Source organism: Vespa mandarinia, chromosome 7 (genome assembly GCF_050613455.1).
Source record: "Vespa mandarinia isolate Hongniang chromosome 7, ASM5061345v1, whole genome shotgun sequence".
Classification (NCBI taxonomy): domain Eukaryota; kingdom Metazoa; phylum Arthropoda; class Insecta; order Hymenoptera; family Vespidae; genus Vespa; species Vespa mandarinia.
In genome coordinates this window covers 3047915-3074583 of record NC_140816.1, presented here as the reverse complement: position 1 = coordinate 3074583, position 26669 = coordinate 3047915, and the positions used below count along the sequence as shown (strand labels likewise).

At 26.2% G+C, this 26669-nt stretch overlaps 5 protein-coding genes across 17 annotated transcripts; 1 reads left to right on the top strand and 4 right to left on the bottom strand.

Moving 5' to 3' along the window:
* Positions 1 to 783: 783 nt before the first annotated feature.
* LOC118440673 (CCA tRNA nucleotidyltransferase 1, mitochondrial) lies at positions 784 to 2807 on the bottom strand. 5 transcript variants are annotated; one of them, XM_035864041.2, is made up of 3 exons: positions 2746 to 2807; positions 1593 to 2209; positions 784 to 1518 (listed from the first exon to the last, which is right to left on the bottom strand). In XM_035864041.2, exons 2-3 carry the CDS (start codon positions 2150 to 2152, stop codon positions 789 to 791), a joined length of 1290 nt encoding a protein of 429 aa, XP_035719934.2. In that variant the 5' UTR covers positions 2153 to 2209; positions 2746 to 2807; the 3' UTR covers positions 784 to 788. The 5 variants fall into 5 exon arrangements, with proteins under 5 accessions (XP_035719934.2, XP_035719935.2, XP_035719936.2 ...); XM_035864042.2 differs by having other exon boundaries at positions 2649 to 2787; XM_035864043.2 differs by lacking the exon at positions 2746 to 2807 and adding an exon at positions 2586 to 2726.
* Positions 2808 to 3918: 1111 nt separating this feature from the next.
* mahj (LisH and WD40 domain-containing protein mahjong) lies at positions 3919 to 11300 on the bottom strand. 3 transcript variants are annotated; one of them, XM_035863321.2, is made up of 16 exons: positions 11231 to 11300; positions 10393 to 10662; positions 8868 to 10241; positions 8580 to 8789; positions 8252 to 8418; positions 7950 to 8190; positions 7726 to 7848; positions 7317 to 7616; positions 7026 to 7223; positions 6631 to 6872; positions 6297 to 6548; positions 6032 to 6221; positions 5671 to 5964; positions 5169 to 5577; positions 4852 to 5091; positions 3919 to 4697 (listed from the first exon to the last, which is right to left on the bottom strand). In XM_035863321.2, the coding sequence occupies exons 2-16, from the start codon at positions 10651 to 10653 to the stop codon at positions 4477 to 4479; spliced, it is 4722 nt and encodes a 1573-aa protein (XP_035719214.2). In that variant the 5' UTR covers positions 10654 to 10662; positions 11231 to 11300; the 3' UTR covers positions 3919 to 4476. The 3 variants fall into 3 exon arrangements, with proteins under 3 accessions (XP_035719214.2, XP_035719213.2, XP_035719215.2); XM_035863320.2 differs by having other exon boundaries at positions 11160 to 11288; XM_035863322.2 differs by lacking the exon at positions 11231 to 11300 and adding an exon at positions 11041 to 11176.
* A 1162-nt stretch (positions 11301 to 12462) lies between these two features.
* On the bottom strand, positions 12463 to 16419 carry Fer1HCH (ferritin 1 heavy chain). 2 transcript variants are annotated; one of them, XM_085658167.1, is made up of 5 exons: positions 16280 to 16419; positions 13483 to 13598; positions 13220 to 13390; positions 13007 to 13135; positions 12463 to 12898 (listed from the first exon to the last, which is right to left on the bottom strand). In XM_085658167.1, exons 2-5 carry the CDS (start codon positions 13558 to 13560, stop codon positions 12743 to 12745), a joined length of 534 nt encoding a protein of 177 aa, XP_085514293.1. In that variant the 5' UTR covers positions 13561 to 13598; positions 16280 to 16419; the 3' UTR covers positions 12463 to 12742. The 2 variants fall into 2 exon arrangements, with proteins under 2 accessions (XP_085514293.1, XP_035719056.1); XM_035863163.2 differs by lacking the exon at positions 16280 to 16419 and adding an exon at positions 15888 to 16192.
* Positions 16273 to 18123, top strand: Fer2LCH (ferritin 2 light chain). The gene is made up of 4 exons (XM_035863160.2): positions 16273 to 16414; positions 17075 to 17188; positions 17292 to 17566; positions 17677 to 18123. The coding sequence occupies exons 2-4, from the start codon at positions 17080 to 17082 to the stop codon at positions 17980 to 17982; spliced, it is 690 nt and encodes a 229-aa protein (XP_035719053.1). The 5' UTR covers positions 16273 to 16414; positions 17075 to 17079; the 3' UTR covers positions 17983 to 18123.
* Positions 18124 to 18242: 119 nt separating this feature from the next.
* Positions 18243 to 26376, bottom strand: sl (small wing phospholipase C gamma 1). 6 transcript variants are annotated; one of them, XM_035863154.2, is made up of 19 exons: positions 26111 to 26376; positions 24809 to 25004; positions 23847 to 23996; positions 23620 to 23758; positions 23361 to 23523; positions 22959 to 23272; positions 22651 to 22857; positions 22102 to 22522; positions 21692 to 22003; positions 21425 to 21606; positions 21130 to 21307; positions 20897 to 20962; positions 20612 to 20803; positions 20337 to 20558; positions 20041 to 20247; positions 19575 to 19956; positions 19332 to 19471; positions 19117 to 19230; positions 18243 to 19036 (listed from the first exon to the last, which is right to left on the bottom strand). In XM_035863154.2, the coding sequence occupies exons 2-19, from the start codon at positions 24981 to 24983 to the stop codon at positions 19025 to 19027; spliced, it is 3576 nt and encodes a 1191-aa protein (XP_035719047.1). In that variant the 5' UTR covers positions 24984 to 25004; positions 26111 to 26376; the 3' UTR covers positions 18243 to 19024. The 6 variants fall into 6 exon arrangements, with proteins under 6 accessions (XP_035719047.1, XP_035719050.1, XP_035719051.1 ...); XM_035863157.2 differs by having other exon boundaries at positions 24809 to 25001; XM_035863158.2 differs by lacking the exon at positions 26111 to 26376 and adding an exon at positions 25616 to 25772 and having other exon boundaries at positions 24809 to 25001.
* Between the last annotated feature and the right edge of the window lie 293 nt (positions 26377 to 26669).

Sequence of the window (26669 nt, the reverse complement as noted above, 5' to 3'; positions counted from 1 at the left end):
GCGTAGTGTATGTTATTCCAGCGATATGTATGGACAAGATATGAACTACAAGTGCAATAGGGAAATACTATTACCATTCTGTATCTATTGAATAGGTTATAAGCTTGTTAGATTATATCCTTCTTACGCGTAAACAATAACAACCGAGTTATTGTGTGACAGAAATTTTTTTATGTAGTAAAAATAGTAATATATCTGACAAAAGCAAGGAAAAAACCAGCTTAATTCCATTTATTACGAAGAGAATTTTTTAATATTAATAATTTTGACACATTTTACCGGAAAAAGAACAGTATCTCTCTCTTTCTGTCTTTCGCTGGAAAAAATATATATATTATATACACACAGAATGAAGCAATAACTTTCATCAAGATTTACTATAAAAAAAAAATATTAATTCATATATTGTCAAAAAATTATTAGTTTTTAATTTAAATATTGCTAAGAAATCATGTAGAAATGCGACTTAAATATAGTAAAAATAATAGTAGTAAGAAAAGCTTTATTTTTTATTAAAAAAAATTTTATTAAAAAAAAAAAAAAAGAAAATAAAGCTTTTTCGAAAATTCAAAAAAGCCGTATCCTCGTTTAAACCATCATTTTTAAAATGAAATTTTGTTCATCAAAATCGATTAAGAATTACCTATATTCATTGTTAGCATAAATCATTATAAAACCAAAAGTGATGAACAGTCTTAATGATACGTAATAATAATTTAATTTCACCATGATTTATTGAAATATATATAAAGTTAAAATAATGAAAAACAGGATATAGTTTCTTATATTTATTTTTTATTTTCGTTTAATTCATGTATTATTGGTTCTATATGTTTTATAAGTTCTTCCAAGCTAATTTTAAAATCTTTATCAAACCATATTTCTTTTAAATTATATAGAACTGGTCCTACCATTCTTGGATGTGGTACATATGATTTTATCATATGACCGTTTATTGGAAACTTTGGAATTATCCATTTATTAATTTCATTACAGAATTCTATCATTCCTCTATATTTTAACACTTCACAAACGAATTCTTTTGTATCTGATATTTTAAGTTTTGAATTTATTATTAGAAGCTGATATGGCCTTAATGGTTTTTCACAAGGTTTTGCTTCTCTATGTTGAATCAAGAATAATGCTAAGTTTCTTTCATAAACAGACAACTTTAATCTCTTGTGCAAAATCATTACCTCTTCTTCATCTTTCAACAATGAAGTAATTAAAGTTATGGCATGTAGTTTAACTGAATTATTCAATGCACGATAGTAAACATTTTTAAAGTTTTCTACATCTAGTTCTTTTGGAAGTCCTATATATGATGCAGCACCACATTCTATCATTTTTAACATTAATTCTCCACCATATCTACCATCCAAAATTTTTTTCCATTCAGACCATATTCGTTCACCAGAAATAAACTGTAATCCTGAAATATTTTCTTTTATTGCCTTTATAGTATTTTCATCAAACTCTACAGGGTTGTTTGTAATCCTACCATAGAATCGAAAATATCTATAAATTGTAATAAATGTTAAATTTAATGTACAATATTACAAATTTAATATTAAAAAAAAACTATTTCATACCTTAAAATTCTGAGGTAATCTTCTCGTATACGATTTGTAGGATTGCCTACAAACACGATTCTTCTTTTCTTTAGATCATCGTATCCATAAAAATAATCATATACGTTACCCTCAAGGTCAAGAAACATTGAATTAATAGTAAGATCTCGTCTATTAGCATCTAATTTCCAATCAGTGACAAATTGGACTTCAGCATGTCGCCCATCAGTCACAAGATCAATTCTCAAAGTAGTAATTTCAAAGTTTTCTTTATCATTAATCCTTGCAGTAATAGTACCATGTTTTTCACCTTTTGTATTTATCATTCTTATTTGTTCCTTTGTAAATAAATCTTTCATTTGTTCTGGGGTTGCAGTGGTAGCAAAATCAAGATCTATTGGTTTCACATCCATAAGAATATCACGTATAGCACCTCCTGTGATTCTCAATGTATAATTGTATTTTTTAAATAACTCTGACAAAATATTTAATTCTGGTGTGAAAATAGAATGAAATATAGGACCATCCAGTTTCGTGATGATAGGATTATCTCGTGATGGTGGTAGTGCTTCATTTTCCATTCTAATACTTATTCTTTTGCTCTTATTTGTACATAAATATTTGGATTTGCTATCTTGCTGCAAACAGATATAATCAACAATTATTTCAAACTTAATAAAATGATAATTTGTTCATTACAATTTCAATAAATATTTTTTTATTTTACATTCTATGTATTTAATAATACTAAATTTTCTAATGACATTGAAAATGTTTTTTTCAGTTTCAGCGGAGATTTTAACCAAACAGCAATGAAACCATATACTCACGTATGTTGGTTTCTGGCGAAAACCATGTTTCATACATTGTCGAAAGTAAAGCAAAAATGTCATAATACATGAAATACTAAATTATTTATTCTAAGATTACGATTTCATTAAAGATTATAATTTAAAGCAATATAAATAGTATCTATGAAACGTAGTGTTTGAAATATGCATATAAGTTAATTACTTAATATTATTCTTTGTTTTTAAAATTGTATATGCAATAATGAAAAAAACATTATATGATTACAATTTTGTTTAATCTTTATAAAATTGTATTTATCTTTGCAGTTGTAATATTTTGTTTTATTTATTTTATTTACACATCTAATATCATCACATATTACCAAATTGTACACTCAGAAAATATATTATCGACATTTCTATTGTAGCGACCATATGTAGCAAACTTCATTTAGGCGCGAAAATAAATTCAACATTCTTTTTTATTATATTAAAAAATTGACCATAATCCTTCAGTTTTATATTTATATCAAAATTTTCATGATTAACTAATAAATTAATTAATAATAAATAAAATTAAGTAAATTATCACTTAATAAATAAATAACGATAAATAGAAGAAGAGAATCACGTTTCTATTAAAAATTAAAGAAACGTGGGTTTTACAGCAATCAGAAATGGATTAACCTTACACTGGCAAATTGCAATTCATTTTATTACATACTCGTAATCTATACAAATTAGATAATTATTAATATGAATGACAAATTTAAACTGACTTTTTACAAGGTATAATTTATATATATATATATATATATATATATATATATATATATATATATTATTCCTTATTTATAGAAATAAGAATATCTGATCTTCATTCATTGAGGTTTTTTTTTTATTACTAACACGAGATTTTAAAATATGAAGAAATTCAAAAAGGAGAAAAAATAAAAAACATAGTGGGATGTTTAATCTATTATAGTTCCATAATTAAGTTTTTTGATTATTGCTAGAACAATTAAGTATTTAAATATTTACTTGTAAGAATTTTCGAACATATACATATTTGCAAAAATATAATGCTTTTCTAATATTTATGTATCGGATCTCTGTAAGAATTTGCATGGTTTAATATGTGATCTTTCAAATATTTCATCATTTATTCAAATATTTATATAAACCTATGCATTATAATCTAAAAGTAATGCACTTATCGGCACATACGAAAAAAAAAAACCATTCAAGATTTATTAATTTTTTAAACCCAATTCCGAAAATAGGTTTTAGGAACGTACACAATGTTTTAAAAAGTGTCTCATTAATTCAGTTAAGTTAAGAAATCAATTTACTTACGGACGAAGCGTAATCTTTACATAAACAATATTGGTACTTTGGTAACAGAAGATTCTAAAATTTAATGGTACTGTACAGAAAGGAATGAATTATTTGCAATCTTCAGTGGCTAAAAAATATATATTATAAGTTTATATTTTAAATCCCTGAAGATATAAGAAATGTCAGATAAAATTATCAGATTAAATAATACGTGCATCCAAAGTTCGTTAAACTTATATTTCTTGTAAATTCCATAACTTTAACATATATTTTTTTTTTTTTTTTTTTTTTTGATACTTTATACAGTGGTAATATGGATCTTATTAACTTTCAGTATGAACATTTTAATGATTAACGACTTACAATAATGGCGTTAATAAAATGGAAATGCCGTTTTTATAAAATTATTCATTTCACATATCCTTGACTATTCTTTGTTTTAAGTTTCTCTCTATTTTTTTCTGTCAACCGATTTTCTTACTGGCGAACCAAAGCGATAGAATGAAAATAATAATTTCTTTCAAGCTTGAACACAAGTCCGTGTAATTATCGCACAATAAAAAATTCGTGTTAACAGTTACAGTTCATTTCCTCATCTCATTGTATAGATTCTTAAGAGATCTATATATCATACTTCAATTAAGTATGACTACATCAATTATAACTCATTGGTATAGAGTTATAGAGCAATCATAGTATATTTTTACTTTCATTTCATGTAAGAATGCATCGAAAAATCTTCTGATCCGGAATGAACAGATCGTTGATAATAATGTTCATGAAAATAAAATTTCAAAATCATCCATGTCCGATAATGAAATATCATCTGAGAGATCATTGATATCAAGACTGAGCTCATAATCTGGACTATCATCTGCCGAGTCATCACCATTTGCACCATCTTCATCCTCATCCTCATCATCTTCATTATCTTCTCTATCATTCTGTTCATTATCTTCTCCATTTTCTTCAGCTGCTGCATCAGCATTATCACCATCTGTTTTAAAAAAATAATATTTTTCCTTTTAAAATATTTATGAAGTTATATACTACCTATTCTAATAAAGACTATAACACCATAATTCATAAAAGTATATGTGAACATTTTTTTTTTTTTGATAAAATATAATAGTGATTAAGCAAAAATTTACCATCTGCATTGTTATCATCAGATGCAGAATTTGATCCATCATCATCACTAGCATCAAGATCATCATCATCATCATCTTCTTCAGCCTCATCTTCATCGTCCCTTCGCCTTCCAACATCATATAATCTGACACAGGATTCTTGTATACTATCAAATTCTCCCAAATTTTCAACTATAGCAATTTGTGTATCGAACTTATTGCATGCTAAATCATAAACTCCTCTTTTTACATCACACGTTGCTACAAGTTTATAAAATCAATATTTTATTATATTTAAAAAAATGTCTAATACTTTTGCTTTAATAAAAATTGCATACCAATATTGCTATAATCTAATGCATCTAATGTTTTGAATGATGTTACATAATGTGATTCATCTTCACTTTCTTGATCTAATGATACTGCATATATAATATTATTAACAGGTGAAAAGATAACTTCCATTTGATCAAGTGTAGGGACAGTTTTAAGAAGATGAAATGTACGTAAATCCCATACTTCTGTATTTGATACTACTTCTGTACCATTGGGGTGAAATACTCCATTTAAGGTTTGATTAAGTTTATCAAATTTATGTATTTCTTTACCAGAATTGACATCCCATAATATTCCATCACTTAAGACCAATTCATCGTTCATACTAAATGTTGCCCGATTTTTTGTATATTGATTGGAAATAGAAGGTGTTAATGTCATTAGAAGTTTACCAGTTGCTATATCGTATATCTGCAATAAAAAGTAATATGAGTATATTCAATAATTTATAATAAAAAATATATTAATTAGTAATAATAATCTGTTATTAAAGAGATTACTCACAGTAGCACTTTCTCCTTGTGTACCAATTATTCTATCTTGCATCTTTCCAAATTCTACATAATCTTCATTTTCTAAAGACAATTTCATGTCAAAGAATGCTCCAATACTCCAAAGAGCTGACATAGGACTTCTCCAAGCAGTTGATGTTAATAATAGATTACCTCGTTGATTGCATTCCATATGATATACATACGATTCATAGCACTGATATGTCGCTTCCTCTACTCCTGTATGAGCATTGAACATTTTCACATCTCCATTATATGTGCCTAACATGAGATATTGTTGACAAGGCTGTAATACAAAATAAAAATTATTTATCTATATAAATCTATAAACACAATATAAGTTTATTACTTACCGTAAAAATACAACAAGTAAACGTCCCATCAATATCAGTTGGACGAAAGGTTTTCACAGGACAGAAACGACTATATATATACCTTCTATCTAATCGTCTACCATCCATTCCTAATGCTCTTCTTGTTAGTCTTACAGTTACATTTGTAGGTGTGGAATTCTTTGTACATGGATCTGGGCACTTATGAGGCCTAAAATATATAATTATTTACGAAAAAATATTTTTTTTAATAAATTTGGTTGCTTCTATAATCTTGCAAACTTACTCAAAAAGATTAAATTGAGGACACGTAACCATAGGATTTTTACAGAGAGCATGTTGATTAGTTAAGTATTCTGTTATAATTGAATCAAGAGTAATAGTAGATAAATTGGAAGTAGCAACTCCAGTAATTCCTCCACCCCCAGGATCTCTAGAAATTTGTTTTTGTAATGACCTACAACTACTTGATTGTAATTGTAATGAGGATTGACTGTTTACTGGTAGAAATGGTGGTCTGTCGTTTTGTACTGATTTCCTATGAAATTATAATCATTATTTTACACATTACATCATTAAAATTTCAACATTTTTTAAATAAGAAGTATATTAACTCTTACTTCTGATTAATTTGTAACTTAATTGGTTGATTCATATTATTAGTGGTATTTTGATTAAGAGTATCAGCTAATTTTACTCGAATTCCACTATTACTAGATGATGAACTGGTACAGGAAGCAGAATGAGAAATAAAACGAGTAGAAGATGAGGGAGTAGTATTTCTACAATTAATTTCTCTTTGATTACATCTGCTTGTATTATATAAATTAACAGGAGCACCAGGAGAAAATCCATTTCTCATCTATAAATATAATAAATGATTATAAAATCAATATCACTAAAAAATCAGCTAATCAAAAAATAATATACTTTCATATATTATTCTATACTATAAATATCATTATATTATAAAGAATTATAAAGCATAACTAATCTTTCCAAAATTTTTACTTACCCCTACATTTGCAGGACTTCTATAAGTAAATGGTTGATAATTTGTTAATGGTTTCATAACAGCTGGTGAATCTAGATTAGCTTCTCTGTATAGTGTTGAAGCAGTATCACTTAAACCTTTTGATACAAGATGTTGATATATTAATTGATTGAGTTGTTGTTCATTGTATTGAATCCTTGTTTGGGCAACAACATTTGCCTATAATATAAACAAAATCAGAAAGTAATTTTATTTCTTATATAAAATGATTTGTTTATATTTAGTACACTTTTATATAAAAATTTTACTTACTCTATGTAAGCTGACTAAAGAGATTTCATATTCAGCACCTGTTGGCTTTGCTTTGCCTGATACTCTTTCCATCAATTCAAGTGCATATTTTTGAAACATGACATGTTCTTGCCTCTTTTCTTGTAAAATAGGATCTTTCATAAGTGCTTGTATTTGACCGTCTGTAAACATTGGTAATTTACTAATAATTTGTCTAACTTTTTCACTTCTTGCTAGACCAGCAAGTGCTCGACAAGCCAGTGCTCGTATACTATCAGCATCCGTGATTGGTGTTTTCACCATCATTAATTGGAGTAAAACCTAATTTAAAAAATATATAAGATTAATATATTTACATGATATACGCAATAATATATGAAACGTAAAAATTATTTATATTTGAAAATATATTTGTTGATTATGAACTTACCATTATACCATTATTTGATCTTACACTTTCCCAAATTTTTTGTATAAGTTCTTCACTATTATGAATATTAGTCTTTTTTTTGGCCGAACCAGTCACAGAATACCTGGCTACATTTCCACCCACCTTAAAACAATATAATATATTGAAAATTAAAAATATACCACTAGCATAAGTCAAATGTGTACTTTTTCACGAATATTGTCAATTTATTTAGATATTTATACCCTATTTATAGGTGCACAGACACAATTAACAACAGCTCTAAGTGCTGCTCTTTGTACATCTGCATCTGCAATTATCTCACATTCTGCAGCAGCTAGAAGAAGATTAATTGCCATAGTCATTGACATATCTGGCATATCAACTCTTTCACAAAGTAATAGCATTACTTTAGGAACTACTGAACAAATTGCAATAACATCCAAACAAGACCGAACTGTTTCTGCACTTGATGTTGAATGAACTCTAAGAAAATAATTCATTAATTATTAGAAAATACTTTAATTATAGAAATATCAACACTTACCGTCCACTGTAGTTCCATTCTCGAGCAAATGCAATGATCTGTAATAAAAGTGTAATGCCTCCTAAACGATGGAGTTCTTCTACTGGTGGCCACACGGCTCTTATTGACATTAATTCCTGCAAGATTTCCACTTTTGCTTGCACTTCTTCACTAGTCAGTTTACAAGCCTGAAATAATCAATATTTGAAAAAATAGTTCCATAACAATATTAATATTTGTAAACTTTATATATAATATTCGTAAACTTTTATATATAAACTTGAGTATACACACACATACACACATTAAATTTTTTATTATCACACTAGTAATTTAATAAATATATGACCTTATAGGGAGGTAAAGATGGCTGCCAAGTATCTCGTTCTGCTCTTACATTTTCCACTCTTTGCAATTGTTCAGCTTTTAAATGTAAATGTGCTTCCATATATCGCTTTAATGCAACAGCTACATGCCTTACAATTTGACGTGATGCACATTCTTCATCATCATTTAAAGCTGGTTCTTCCTCAATATTCAAAATAGGTAAAGTTGATATCTATATTACAAAATTCGTTTTATTCTAGAAATCATTTATACTATGATTATAGAATACAATGATGTAATAAATACTTACCACATTAAATAATTTTCTCAGACCATCTTGTGCATCAAATTCCTCTAAAATAACTTTGAATGGAAAAGAAAAACCAAAGAACATTGTTGCATGACAGCGTCCTGAATCATGACTTCTTTCTAACAGCCAAAGAGCATATGTGACCAGGTCAGAAATTATGTGTTTTGGTAGTAAACAGACTCTTTCCATTGCATCTTCACAGTATGCTAAATAATAAAGACATATTGATACGCCTGTTGCAGCAACACTTGGTCTTGGAACATCTAATAATTTTTGCAATCCTCCAACATTTAAAAATTCAATTGAAAATTTTTTATGACATAATAATGATGCCAAATATTTCAATGCTTCGAAAGCAAGTCGGCTATCTTTTGTTTCACGAACATTTATATATTTCAATATTAAATCAAGTGCATTCTGTTCAAAAACATGACCTAAAAATTCCTGATATTCTCCCATTGGTGTAAGATATCTTAAAATAAGCATTTGACGTGTAGCTAAAGTTGGTGGATGCATTTGAATATTACCAATAACATAAGATTCCATTTCTGCCCAAGATGAATTAGAATTACCTTCTAATAACATAGAAGGTGTATTATTTGTCTGAGATAGATTTGGAGACTTTTGTGAAGCAGGTTTAGCTGATTTTATATTTGTTGAACGTGTACTTTGTTGACCACTTTGTTTGTTTGTTGGTGTAATTTGTAAATTAACAGAATTATTAGTAATTTTAGGAATAGTTTGTGGGGGAGACATAATTTCTGGATACGAATTATCATTATTTTTTGTAGGTGAAATTGTTTCACAATCAGAATCATTTTTCAATTTTTTAACAGGTGGCATTTCACTTGACTGTTGATCACCAACTTCTTCATCAGAAAAGTGTATGTCTTGTGATGAATTTTTTAGAATTCCATTTTCTTTTTTTTCACGAACTTTTCGTTTTCCAGGAACCCCTTTATTCTCAGAATCACATGTATCATTTGCATCTTGGGCAAAATGTGCAAATGGACGTGCATTAGATGCTAGTTGTCTATCTTTTTGTGCTTTTTCTTGCAACTTATGTAGTCGTTGTAACATTAATGGAACCATTTTACCATTTTGTTCTCTAAATCCAGTAGCAATATCTTGTACCTCCATTGCAGCAGCTAGAAGACCAGTTGCATAACTTTGCAAAGGTTCTATACTTTTTTCTGCCCAAGAAAATAATCTATGTATAAGACCTTCCATATCTGGTTGAAATACTGCTGAAGTTTCTAACCCTGGGAGTATATCTAACATTAAACGACAAGCAGCAATATTTAGTTTTCTAACATCTCTGCCTGTGATGCCAGCCCGTGACCAATATGTGTCTCTTAGATAATCATTTATCAACTATATTAAAAATAAAACACAATTCATTAATATTGTATTGAAAAAGTTATTAAAGAATAATTTTTAAAAATGTTTGATTAAAAACTAGATAATATTTTTCAAATTAGATCACTCATATTTATATATATTGCAAATTTCTTTTTATATTTACCTTTGTCATAAAATTGTCTTTTCTAAAAAGAACTTTAAGAATATGTCCGAAATTACATTCTGGATCAGTACGTGATGGATGTCTTTCATCGAAAGGATCTGGATCCATTTTTAGGTAATTTTCTGTTTCAAGCTCTATGATCTCAGCTAACCTTTGAAGCGTTGGAATTGGATCATATGTAGGTGATGTATGTTCTTCTTCCCATTGTCGTAAAATTTGTACAACATCCGTTACTTCTGCGAAAGATTCTGCATTTGCCATTTTTTAAATCTGCATGTAAAAATAATGTTTGATATAGTAAAAAATTTTCACAAACTAGAAATGTATTAACAACGTTCATTTTGGAATATAATTTTTATTTTGTGATTATCACATCCTAGTTGAGATATTATGAGTCTGATTCTAAATATGATATTTTCAATTATAATCTGCAAAAAATATTAATTTCATAATAAAAACGAATTTTAATATTAATAGTTAAAATTAAACATATATATAATATATTTGGTAGAGATATATAAAATATAATATAAATTTCGAATTAAAATAAAAATATCGAATAACTATTATAAATAAACAAAATTGTAATGTCTTTAATTATCAATTATGACACTTAGATCATTGTTGCAATTAACAATAAGTTATTACCGCAGATCAAAATAACCTGATGAAAAACTTAGTACACGTTAGAAACTCGTAATTAATATAGTATATAAAAAAGACGTTACTATAAAAAATAAATTAATTGACATATAAAAATGAAATACCGATTCACGAATAAGAAGTTTAAGCAGTTAACAACAGAAAGAAGCCGTATGTACAAATATATAACGCATGCCTTTTATAGGTTATGACCCATGTACCAAGTGTCTTCCATTCGACTTTAATGTGTCGACACTCCGCGGCGCACATTAGAACTAGCGTCTTTTAGTTTAATGTGATGTTTAACGTTACAATGGAACTTTGCGATTCTAATATTTTAATTGTATCAATGCATATCTGGAATTTTTCAATATAATTTAAATTGTTTCAATTTATCCAAGCTTTTTGAAAATGGATGTTTATAATTTATTATAGTTTCATTTTACATGCACAGAATTTCTATCGTATTCGTTATAATAATTAAATAACAAATTTCATTGGTTAAATATTATAAAATAAATTAAAACATAAATGAATTTGCTAAAATATCAAAGAACAAAACAATTCAGTTCCAAACAATTTATAATGATCACAGAAGTCTTTTTACTTAACTCAACTAATTGATGTATGTTACTATTCTATATATTCAAAATTTCCCGCCTTCTATATTAAATATAACCAATATTGCCAATGGCTGGTCATTTTCTCTGAAAGCGGGATTTTTCGAATTGACTCTAGCCAAAAACTTTTAATTAAGAAATATTAATGTGTGTATATATAAGATATATATATTTGTATATGTACATCATGATAGTTTTTAAGTAACATTACGGTTATTAATAAAAAAATCATTTTATATACAATCAGACGTAAAAAAATTTGAATACTTTTTGATATTGAATAACACTTGAATTTCTATTCAGTCCTAGAACGAGTTTATTTATTTAATAATCCATAGTCGTTATTATATCGTAAAACTCATAATTGTATTGCGATTTGAAGATTTTTCAATAAACGTTAGTGTTGTTGCGTATGTATGTTCTATACAAATGTATTTATTTTTGTAACCGAATGATATAGAAAGTCGTTTAACTTAGGGATTTATAACGATGAATCATAATAGTTTTGATGTAACTATTAGCATTAGTCTTTTTTTATCGTATATCAATGATAATTTAATATCATGATCTAATTATGAGTAACAGTCTTGTATTTAAATTGAATCAAGTTGTTTAACAAAGAGAGTTTCTTATCGTGTATTTACGACTATAAGGTCATATATATTGTGTTATTGTGTCAACAAAAAATAACTGAAAAATAACTAATATCATTAAGAACACTTTTTATTGTAATAGATTAATATACTATTTCTTATGTAACTTATATTAAATTTATTATATTGGAAGGAATCGCAAAGAGACATTAATATCAATCTCAAAATAATATTTATTTGATCATTAGGAATAATATATTTATCATAGAATAACAAACACTGTAAACGTTATATTAAGAATTTCTAAGTATTGAAGGCCATATTTAGAAATATATTTTATATGAAAAAGCTTACTGAGATATAATGATGGTAACAAAATTATAAATCTAGTATAAACATGTTGAATGACATCATATTATTCTAAATATGGCCACATTTATTATATTTATTGTATATGTGCATTACATTAAAATTATATCATATATAGAATGAAAATTAAACTTCACCATTCAAGAGTTTTTTATCAAATAAGAACTCTCCCAAATAATTCTCTTCTTTAATCATTTTACCTAATGTGGAGATTTTTCCAGCAAGATCACGTTCTCCTTTGTATTGTTCTTCCAAGAATTCTCCAGAGAGATAGTCAACCAACTATAATAATACAATAATTAAGTAGTATAATCAATATAATTGACAGTGATTCTACTTATGTATATGACTTTTTTATATATTCAAATACTTATTAGAAATTATACTTACATGATAATCCTGACTATTAGTCTCACAACTTTTAATGATCGCTTTAATCTTTTCAGTAACACTAGATTCTAATTTAAGAGCATATTTAAGTGAATTAATTCCAGTATTCCATTCTTGTCGTGTTTGATTCTAAAAATAAATATTCATTACTATACAAGTTATGAAATTACAAACTATTCAATTTAACTATTTTAATAAATTTATATAACATACTTTTGTTAGCAATGGGAATTGTAAAATTTTATTAATATTAGTTACAAGTTGACCACGCATCAACAAATATTCTATAAGTTTTATTGCATGTTCTCTTTCTTCATTTGCACTTTCAAAGAAAAATTTACTAAATCCAGGACGATTTATAATATCACGTGCAAAATGTGCACCCTAGAAAATTATTCACAATTTTGTTATATCTATTAGCTTAATAGTAATAAAAAAATATATTTTATGATCTCCATTTAGAAAAAATCAGATACCATTCCAAGATACATTAAAGAAGCTTGAACCTCTACTTTGATTTGGGATGCCAATTTTTCTTTGCATGAATCCTCCATATTTTTGAATGATAATTTATTTTCAGGTTCTATTGTACCTGAAATGAAATATTTATAAAAATTTATATTGCTTTGAATGTTTCAAAAAATTCAAAAATTTAACAAATAAATTTTGAAAATATAAAAAAATTAAAAATATATTAAAGATAATTTCCTGCAGATAAGATTATATATGTGCATATCTCATGTCAGTAAAAAGAAAACCTATATTCATGATAACCAGTCTCCAACTCTGACAAAATCAGCTTTCTATTGCACAGTTTAAATGACATGTTCTATTTCTTTTATCTTTCAAATATAATATGAAATATATTATAATAATATATTATAATAAGTATACAAAATAATAATATTATAATAAATAATTAATAAAATAAATAAAATTTATTAAAGCAAGTTTATTTTTATTTTTATTGTATTTATTATTTTTAAAGTTGCATAAATGGAGAAAAGTTATAAAACAAAAAAAAATGATAATAGTACATATATTTAATAATACAATCATAATATGAAAACAATGTAAAGTAAATTCAGCAATATTAATAATATTTTATTAGTTTTTATAAGTTAGTAGTTATCATCTTATGGTATCACTTGTTTTAATTTATGCAAATTAAATTTTATATTGTCATAATACTGTACAAAATTGAGAATAAATCAAAAGCCTAATAATAAGAATTTAAATAGTATGTGCATATTAGTAATTATGCAATAGTTTTATATTTCCAAATGTATAAAGTTGCACTAGAGGACAATGAAGATAATTACAAACAGAAATGAACTTTGGAACATAGATTAATCAACGCATGTTCATCATCACGCACTTCTTATCATATTGGAGTGCTGGCATTGTGCAAACAAGATGATCTATCATATTGGTAGCCTAAAAATATTACGAGTATAGATATTGTCATTATTAATTAATCATTAATTGATCATAAATAATTGCTTACATATATATAATTATTTAATTTAATCATATAATTTAAAAAATATGTATTTATAGTATTTTATTATATTGTAAATGTTATTACATTTATTAACAAATAATTAGAAGAAAAAGAAATTAATAACAAAAAATTAAAAAATATACATAAAATACATAGAATTAAAAGTAAAATGAAAATTCAATAAACTGACAATATTAATTGAATAGATGAAATTATATTTAAATTTATTATTATTCATGTGTGCATATTCTATATAATATTATTTCTATATTGTGTTATAATAACTCAAAGTCACGTTTTATAGATAAATGATAAAATTGAGTGTTTCTTTTATCTCTTAAAGAAAGATTATGAGATAAAAATAATACAAATAATAAAACGATACAATTTTCTAAATTATGAATATGAAAATATTATTATGATTTTCATAAGAGTAGCATTGAATATAGTATACAAATATGACTAATATTCTTCACACTAAGTCATAATGTATAAATATGTTTTAACTAAATCTCATTAAAGTCACGTTCAATTGGATAAAAATATTTCTGATAACAATTTTACTTAATATAAAAATGATAGTTCAAAGAACATCTTGAGGTCCAGATTATCATGATTGTATTTTTTAAATTGTCTTTCAAGGAAAATAGTTCATTAGATCTTAGCATTAGGTTATTTCATAACAATCTTGTTAGAAATTGATGTTGAAATCTATTTTCTTAATAAGTATATATTAAAAATTATGTTATTATTATATTATCATTACATTTTATTTTCTTGAATATAAAACACATTATAATTATATTTGTTCATATGCAATGTGTAAATTGAAAAATAGAATGTAAAGCAGTGTTAAATTAATGCGTATAACCTAAAAATAACCAACCAATACAATAACTGTCCGCGTTAAGTAAACTACGTCAAACAATTTATTTTCTCTTGTTTATTAGGAAGTAAATAATATCATTCTTTTCTTAATTTAGGTTCATATGATTTATTATCAAACATTATTGTAAGCATCATCAGTCATCAAAATAAAGGATATTTTCCAAACGCACAATGTATCAATTAAAAGGAAAAATATTGATGTTAAAAATATTTACATTAAAGATAATGCAAAAAAAGCAATATATTGATAAAAAGGTAACTTGAAATAGATAAGTCGATAAGAGAAATTAAGAGAAATAAAGAGATAGAGAAAGAGAAATAAAGAGATAGAGAAAGAGAAAGAAAGAAAAAGAAAGAGAGAGAGAGAGAGAAAGAAAAAAGAAAGAGAGAAAGAGAGAGAGAGAGAGATAGAAAGAAAAAAGAGAGAGAGTAAAAAAGGAAAAGAGAAAAAGAGAATCGGTAAATTTTGTAAATAAAAAATTAACTTACATTGATATTTACTAGACTTTTCTACACCAAGGCAGGTTGACGCGAAAAGAAGAACACAAAGGAGCTTCATCATCGATTACTTCTTATTGTAAGGTTATAATGCGTAAATTGAAAGGAAAACTGTTGACGATCTCTTTCGAATACAACCTTTATACGTACTAGTATAGAAGGCTGTATTCAACCAATTTAAGATAAAAGTTCACGAACTAAACTCGACGAGCAACCATCGATCATCTAATAATCTACACGTAAATGCGTAACATTCACAGCTCTCAATTAATACAAAGCATACCAGAATTATTGGAATTTTCACTTTTCCCTCAATCGTTGAGCTACTGCGCATGCGCGAATGCGTATCAGGTGACTATGACTGGTAGATAAATTCCCCTCACCTCGTTATATATCAAAATCCTACTACTCAAAGAGTCCAATGTTCGCATCAGTTAATTAGTAATTCATTGTTGAGAGAACATCGAAGCGAGAGTATTCACGTTCTATCCAACAGTGCAAGAGCATCATTTAAAGAGGTACGTGATGAGGTACCATAGATTTTCTGCAATACAGTATAGAAAGCTAAGCATTTTCTCGATGTTTCGTTTTTGTCTAATCTGACTTTTATAATAATGGCGGGTAAAACTAATTCGTCACTGATCCAAGTTACTGTATAAATAACGTTTCTTCTACTGCGCAATTTGTATGTGATAACGCAATAACTAAATATATGATCGATTGATAAAAATAACAAAAACAAATTTATAGCCTATATTATTCCGATTTATTAGTTTGTTTTCATTCAGTTTACTTTTGTGAGAATTCTACCATACATTCCAATCAACATAATAATTTTCTTTTATTTGTGGGAGTAAGTTCATTGTCGATGATCTTTGTGGTTTTTAAAATGTTACTACTTTGATAAAAATTTCATTAATTATAATATATATTCTTGTTTACGCTTGTTAGTTTAATCTCAATTTATATATATATATGTATATATAAAACATATATATGTATATATAAAACATATATATATGTATATGTAAAATCTATAATTTAACTAATCTTTCGTATTTATTTTTAAAATAGTTGTTATTATGTTAAGTTATAAATAGTATGATATTAAGATTGTGTATTCAGTGATGTAGTTATATATAATATTAATTATGAACTTTTATATTTTTTTTTTTTAGTAAACATGTTTCTACTAGGAGTATTGTGTGCTCTTTTTGTCACGATCTCTGCTTCAACAGATTCTTGTTATAGGCATGTTGAAGAAGCTTGTGATCTTAAAATTTCTAATTCTCGTAAGTTATATTCTGTTAAGATAAAAACAAAACTGAAATATTTTAATAAAATATTGCATTATCATATAGTGTCTTTAATTGTTAATATTATTGATTATCGTAGTTCTAGGTACTTCATTTAACTGTACTGCCACATTTGGGAATATCGAGAAGTTAAAGAGTGAACTTCAAGGATATGCAAATGCTCATATTGAATATAGCTATGAATTTTTATTAATGTCAACTCATTTTGGAAATTATGAATCAAATCGAGAAGGCTTTAAGGCATTATATCGTAAACTGTCAGACAAAGCATGGGAAAATGCTATTAATATAGTAAAATTCCTTACCAAAAGAGGTAGTACATTGAATTTCGTTCGTGAAGAACAAACTAACAGTGTAAGTACACAAGTATCGATATCATATATATTTACTTTATATATAAATATATTTTTCGTATTTATTTTACCATATAATTTTGGATAAGTACATGATTATTTTTTTTGCAGCACAATAAAATTGTGTCGGAGAGCGAAACTAGAGAAATACAGTTTAATGAAATTCAAAGTTTGGCTAAAGCACTTCAAATTGAGGAAAACCTTACAAAAGAAGCTATAAAAATTCATTCAGACGCCCGTCAAAAATTTCATGATCCATCTGTATCTCATTTTATAGAAGAAAAATTTATGGAACAACAGGCTGATTATATGCGTCTATTAGCTGGACATATAAATGATTTGCAGAAACTGTTATTGTTAAATGACCCTTCTGTTGCTTTATTTATATTTGATGAATATCTTAAGAAAACTGTGTAAATCTTCATAAATTAACAAATTCTATAAATCATTATAAATAATGCACTTATCAATACTTGTACCTCTCCTATTCAATTTTGATTTCTTTTAACGTTTGTAATATATAAAATTATGAATAATAAATATCCAAAAATGCCTTTTTCTTTTGTAGAATAACACATACATATACACACAAATATATCTTAAGCTTTGTCTATCTTATTTATGTAAATATAACTTTACTTTTAACATATTTAACAGAAATTGTTTCCTTATGAAAAATGAACATTCTATATTTACTGGAAATTCTTTTTATTTCACAATTCAACATATGTACTACACAAAAATACTTGTTACCATCCATCTTTTTTATATTTCTTTGTTTGATATGTTCAAAACTCATGTAGTTGTTTCTTTCTGACCATACTTAAACAAACATTTTTCTTTATATAATATAATAGTTTTGATACATGAATGTAAGGCCATGTAATGTAGATTATTAGTTACAAATTATGCACATTGGAAGTATTACAGAAATACTATTTAAGAGTACACTTTTTTATAAATCTATACATATGGGAACATATAACCAAAATAAATGCAATGATATATGCAATAAGAGAAAAATTAATAAAATTTATGATAGTAACAAGATACTAAAGATTATTAGATTGTGTAAAGATATGTATCATTTCTTTCATTGAAGTTAACTTTATAACTAGTAAATGCTACTTCAAAGAATTATATTTGTCCACTGATTATAAAATTAAGTAATCAATAACATAAAATATTATTTTTGATTAATCAATAGAAAATCAAGTTCACAATGATATTTTATAGTTATTAAAAAATAGATTTTACTTGAATTTCATTCAAATTAAATCAGTAAAAAATAATATTTATTTTTATCATTTTCATTGTTTTAAAAGATATTATTCGTGGTTCTATTTCACCACAATGTACACACAGAAACACTCATCAAATATATGTACATGTGAAGCACTATACCAAACATTGTAGACAGTATATCAGATCTACTCATTTAATAATTTTTTCCGTTAGTTCACGATGTTGCCTAAAAAATAAATAATACAATTAAATTAAATATTTGTAAAATTACCTAAAAAAGAAATATAGAGAAAGATCACTATTTACATTTACAGAAAAATTTATAATTCGAATGTGTACTAAAAGTGCAGCCAGTTCTAGATCTTCGCTATAATTGTTTTTTAAAGTAACACTTCTATATCCTGTTCTTAAACAACGAACCTAAAAATAATTAATAAAATAAATGAATTTTAAAAAGAATAAGGATAAATGTTAATATAAAAAAATAAGTATGTATAATAACGAATATCATAAATACATACAGGATAAGTAGCTTGCCCTATAAAATTACTATCACCAAACATATCTTCATCTTGTACTACAAATCTTATGTGAGCAAAGTACGGATTGAATATTTCGAATTCACAAGATTCATTCCACATAGGATTAAAACCATTGTCATCTGAACAAATTAAATATTCAAATATAAAAAAAGAATATATGAATATAATTAGAATATAATGTATTTTATTTTTTTTTTTTATTTTTTTTACAAAAATACGTACGTATCGTTTTTGTTGTTATTTTTGTCCCATTATCAAAATCTGCACCAATTACTTCTACTTCAACAAATGGACTAGCTGTTCCTCTTCCAGACCTAATCAAATGTCTTGCACCTATAATTTTTAAGCTAATTTTAAGTGCATCTATTCCGTACAAGCAATTTTTGTCATAAGGATTAAAATCATCTCTGAACATAAAATCTGGTTTCAGTACATAACCACAGCTACCATTCTCTTTAAATTTAGCTTGATTTAATTGCATAGATTTATCTCCAGTTTGATAATTTAAAGCTACCATTTGACAACCAGAATTCCACATTGGCACAGGATTATAATTAGATGAATCAATACGTTGCCCTTTAGGATATACTCTACTGAATTGCATCTATAATTTAAATCGATAATATTTGAGAACACAGGATTCATTTTGTAATTAGAAAAAGTTTATACTTTGTTAAATAGTTATTACCTGATGATATTTTAAGAAAAACTTGTTTTCTTGCTGGCACATGAGTTTTTCTGCTTTAGTTTCAGGGAAACTACTCATTTCATGAAATATAAATCCCTTTGCTCTAATTCGTTCAACATTAAAAGCAACTGATCTACAATATACTATAAGATTAGACATTTCTTTTGCTATCCTCCATGCTCGCTCCATCTCTTTGTGTTGATTTTCCTATAAAAGGAAAACAGTATAGAAAAAGTTTAAAAACTTGGAGAGATTAATCATAATTAAATTTGAATAAATATAAATGGTTTTATTACTCTAACACTGGCATTCTGTGCTGTTTCTTTGATACTTGACATCCATTCTAATGCACTATCTTTTGATGGTGTTGCCACTTCAAATACGGAACACATACTAGGATTTTGTATTCGTAAAATCCATTCTAATCCAGGCCTTTCACCTAATGTTAATTCGACAACTGCACCCATAATGTCTAATGAACCCTTTTGAAGACTACCAAGCATCATAGAATCTGTAGACTAAAATTGATATGATAAAATTGTATTGTACATTAAATAATTATATTACTTACATCTCCTGGACTATCTTGATAATCTATTTCTTCAACATAATTTGCTGGAAACCAATGTTGCTTTTTACCACCGTAATCGCCTCTCCACCAACCGCCACTTTGACGCGTTACGTTAGTAATTATAGCATGTTTTACCAATGTCAATTCATCTTCTCTTCTTGCTTTGTAATCATAAAGAGCTTTTACCGTTACCTATTTATGACATATATCATTTGTAGCACTGATTATTATAGAAATATGTATAACATTTAGTAATAATTGACTTTATTGTAAAATATAACTTACTTTAGATCCAAAACTTGTTGGGTCCATGTATCCAGGTATACCATAAACAGATCCGTCATCTGCATCCTTTAAAAAGATTGTAATTGTAATTTTAAATAACATTAATATAAATTTTATTTTTTTAAATATCATGTTTAATAAAAAAATGACCTCTTCCACATTTTTGTTTATACATAAACTTTTAATTTTTTGTAATTATACATACTAGCAAAAGCTTTTAGTCTGTCACATACCAAACCCACTCTTCTGATGATATCTTGATTGACAGGATGACTTAGCTTTATTCTCTTATAGAGTGGATTCCTTTCATAGTAATTTACTAATTCAACTAAACTTTCAAATTGCACTGTTCCTATTGTATACAAACGTCCTTCAAATTTTATTCTACAATGTTTAATTTTCTTTTCAGCCCTATTAAATAAAATATAACAAATTTTTAATTATCTTTCTTTTTATATATTATATTTTATATATATATATATATATATATATATATATATATATAATTAAATTATTGTATTTACATACCTAAAGGATATAGCATAAGAATTACTTTCTTTTTCACTAGGTCTCACTAAAAAGGCACCATCAGTGGGAATGCATTTTAACATTTCTTCTGCTAAAGTACGAGTACATTCTGCATGCCACCATTCTTTTTCCTCATGCTTATTTGGTTGAGGTACGGGTTCTTGGAGTGTAATTAAGAACTCCTATATATTAAATAAATATATATTATTTCTTATTTCTTAAAGAAAATATAAATAATGTGCGATACTTCATTTTTAGTGCAATTACCTGACTTCTAAGGGGGTTATTGCGATAATGTGTTATTAGACTATATAAACTATCAAAGCAATTTGTATCAATTAGATAATATTGTGTTTGACCCATTTCTTGTTTTAATTTTATACGACAATGGTTTACTTTGCCCTTACGCCAAAAGGAAAGACTATAGTCACCAACGAACGTAACGCATTGTCGAACTAGAAAGGTACCATCGCCAAGATGAGAGTATCGTTGTAATAATTCTTCAGCTTCTTCCCTGCCTTTTGCTAACTTTCCATGAAACCACTTCTCACCAAAATGTAGTTCATCATTTGGTACTCCCTTTAAAACAAATATATCATACATTTCATATTTGATATATGTAATAGATATTGTAAATAACGCATTTATAAATGTATTACTATTAAAAATATACGTACATCTGTTGGTCTTCGGATACATCCTTCATCATCATCATCATGCTCTGTCTCTTGAGCTCGTGAGAATGTATCTGTATAAAATAGCTTTTGCTGTGTTAATACGAAAAAATGTGGATTCCATTCTCTATCAACAGGATCCTCTAAGTATAATATCCCATTTTTTACAGTATTTCTAAGATCCATTTCTTGTCTACTTTCATCACTACGAATAAGAAATGATGTCTCATCAGCTCCATCAGGAAGTTTTTTATGTTTTAATAATATTTTCTTTCTTAATGCATATGGAGATGGCAAACAAGTTTCATTTTTATCTACTGATTGAACTAATAGCATATTTCCAAACAATTCTTGCATTGTAATAGCCATTTTTCTTTGTTGTGGCAATGTGCAATTATCTTCTATGGATAAAATAACAGGATATCTACAAAAAGATTTATATATATATATATGATAAATAAATAAATAAGTAGATCAATTTATACACGAATGTGAACATGCAAACGGTCTATGTATATCATAGTTATATAATTTTTTTTAAATAATACATACTCAGATGTAGCAAAAGCATGTTCTTTGATAGTTTTAATAACATCTAGAAATTTTATTTTTGTTGTTAATGTATGTCCATGGAATATAAAAGGCATTCCATCAGGACCATCCCAACAATCAAGTTCTATACATCTGCAACCAGATCTTAATGCGCGTACATAAGCTTGACAACTACTTTCACTGCTTATTTGATCACCCATCAAATATCTGAAAGTATTTATTTTATATATTACAATATTTAATAAGAAAATTCTTAAATATAATATTTGACAAAGCATGTATTATTTCCATCATTTATAACTTCTTACGTGTTATGTGATGATGCAATCCAATAATGAGCTAAAGGCTTAGTCATATCTTGAGTCACTTGATTATATCGTTGATCCGAAATATCATTTTGTTTGGAAAAAAGGAAATCTATAAATTCAGAAAATGTGAAATATGGTTCTTGTATATCTCTTTGTGGATCTTGAAGGTAGTCTCTAATAAAACGTGAAGCTTCTATATCATTATTTCCTAAAACATCTTGTTGCTCAGTGATTAAGAAGTTTTGAAATTCCTGAAGAGTAACAGTTTGTCCTGACTTAGAATAATTCAATAGCTTATTCCAATCTGTAAGATTCTATAAAAAGATATAATTACATATTAATCTATATTATGAAGTTAAATATAATATTTACAAAATAAATATTGAAATTTAAATAACTTACATTCTGATCAAACATGAGTTTATGATATAAAATAACGAAATCATCAAACCCAAGTTCATTTCTGCTTCTTGTATCTACTTCTTGGAATAATTCTCTTAAACGGTTAGTTGCAATTTTGCAATTAACTCTAGGTAAAAATGCTTTAACATCTTTTAACGTAACTCTGTTAAATCAGTTTTACCATTAGTTTTTATAGTCAAAGTTAAACATTAGTTTAACTTATAGAAAAGAATGACAACATAGATATCAATTTCCTTACGTTTCTCTTGAATTCTCCATTGCATAAAATTCTTTCCTAAGCCATCTTTCAACTTGTAAAGGATATGGAGCATTAATAGTATCTTGAACTAAATGACGTAAACCTTTAACCCATAACTCACATTCTTTTTCACTTAGAGCTAAAATACGTATTAATCAAGAATGAATAAATTACAGAAAAATCAACAAAATTCTAATAAATAATAATTAGAACTATTTTATATTCACCTGATATTGAAAGAGTTTTTAACCTGAATTCAGAACCATAGAATACAACAAAACATCTTAAGCTTTCTATTCTCTTTGCATCTTCTGGCCATTTTTCAAAATCTTTGGAATGCTTCCCTACCCTAACTTCTTTGACTTCCCTTATTTCAACTGAAAAAAGTTGATATACATATATTTGTATATTTTTTTATTTACATATTACAACTTCAATATATTGTTTGAATATACTATTTAAATATTTATGCAGTATCATGACATATAATATTGTGATTTTTATTATGCTATAATACCTTTAGTAATCAATATTCTATCCTATATATCAACAGTAGTAATGGGCACAATTGTTGATAGACCAAAACTGAAGGAGAAGTTGCAATAATGGCAAGATAAAATAAGAATGCGAACATAACTATTTATTTTTAAATCATCTAAGATCAGAACATTGTGAACATTTAAATATTTTATACCTACCACCTACACGAATGGAATAAAAACTCTATTTTTGTATAATTAATTATACATCAATAAAAATTTGAAATAATTTCAAATAGAATAAACATTAACATAAATGACAAATGTAAATATGTACACACATCTACAAAGTTCATTGTATCTTTCTGGATGAGATCCAACAACTGATATGGATTTTATCTTTATCATAAACTCACCCATATACAAAATGGACACTGATTTTTCCTTCTGGTTTTTGGCCTATAACTAGTATCTTCAGATAATATTCTGCCCATTTTTGCTGTAGATATATAACTGCATAACCATGTATAAAGTGTGCCTAAAATATTAGGTGGAAAATTTATTTTTTGTGTGCTTGTGAATGTGAATCTATAAAGAACAGTTTAATGTAAAACAACCCTTTATAGAAAAAATATATTATCTTTTCTATGATCAGATATAAACATGTCATATTAATTTTAAACGTTAACTAAAAACTCAAAACTTCTTACCAGAACCATCGAAAGGTCTAAAGGTAGAACTCCTTGACCAAACAATTTGTCTAGTTTCCCTTCGTATCATTAAGGTTTTTTTTTCTGGTCGTTTCCTTGAGAAAAATTTTGTTACCACAGTCCCGCGTTCAAGCTGACTAATTATTTGTTCCATTTCAGGAATAATCCCATTCATTTTTAATGTTATACACTGCTGCTGTAATTATTGTTTTATATCCTTGTATATTATTTGTATTTGTTATAATCTAAAATTTCTTATTGGAATTCATTCAAGAATTAATTGGCAAAAATTTGTTTACTATTCAATAAATATATTTTAACTTGTAAATATATATAAACATATAATTAATAGTAATATTTTACGGATAGTGAAGAACAAATTCTGTATTGTATTTTAGACTATGCAGAACAAAAACATATGTCATATCTATATTGAATTATTTTCAAAAAAGACTTTATTAAAGACTATATAATAATTAGATATTTATTCATAATAATATTTATGATATTTATAATCTATAAAAACCACTATTTTTACGATCAAATCTAAAACTAATTTAGAAAACGTGTACTCATTGCTTGTTTAAACTATTCCATTCATAAAATATATTCAGTGATATATGCAAATATAATTGTGCAGATACGTTTTGAAGTTTAGAGAGATAAATTGTTTTCTTTGTTAATCAATTTATTTACTTGCAATTTATTTAAATTTCGCATGAATAAATTTTAATGTAAAAGAAAAATTGAAATATTTATAAGAATTCCTTTGTCTATTATTGAGGAATGTACATAGGTTTAACTTACGCTATTGGCATGGTATTTTAATTTCTGGTTTAATTTCTATATAAGAACTTATCACTTGATATATATTTTATTTAGAAATAAAAAAAATTAAATCTGAATAAAATCTTAAAATATTAAGATATTACTGATCCTGATTGTTTTATAGTTGGTTTACTTTAGCAATAATAAAAGTATATGATGTAAACATAACCTTAATAAAAGATGAAAGCTTTTACGTTTATACGATAAAATATTTGACAAAAGTTCATGATCAATTTTCTATTACAAAATCTACACAAAAAAGCAATATATATGCATATATATTTTTATATATATATATATATACATATATATATATATGTATATATATATGTATATATAAAATACACCAAGTCCTTTGCGGTACATAATTTGCCATTCAAGTTTACATTATTTGAATACGTTTTATTGTTTTCTTATTTTAATTTATTTAGTATGATCCTGTATTGTATCGTATATATTTAAAATCAGTCATACCTGTTCTTAAAAATGAAACGCTGCTGTTAATAAGTTAAAACGATTCCATTCGCATGTGTAAGCATGGATCACTATATACATTTATATAAATTTGTAAACTTTCATTGCAATATACATTACTGTATTAACATAACAAATAAAGTAAAAACGCTCGGAGTTCGTATATTTTAATAGTATAAAAAAATACTTTTTGAGAAAGAACAAATATTTCTTTCTTCATAATTTGATTTTATAAATTTACTTTTCCAATGGTGTTCAAACTTTTCAGTCAACCTCCCTAGAATAAACCAATGTGCATTCTATATAATATCAAAGTGTGAAGCATTCTAGGAGTATTCACCATGTTATTTTATGTTACAATTTCGATACGAGCATTATATTTTGATTTATAATATTTTAAAATTTTATCTATTGAAATCGTTTAACGATGATTAAATAATGATATTGCTGGATTAATCATAAAATTGTAGTTGCTATTGGTGTATTATATTATGGGAATATTGGAAATATAAAATTATGATCACAGATTGAATTATTTGTAATCATAAGTTTTAATGAC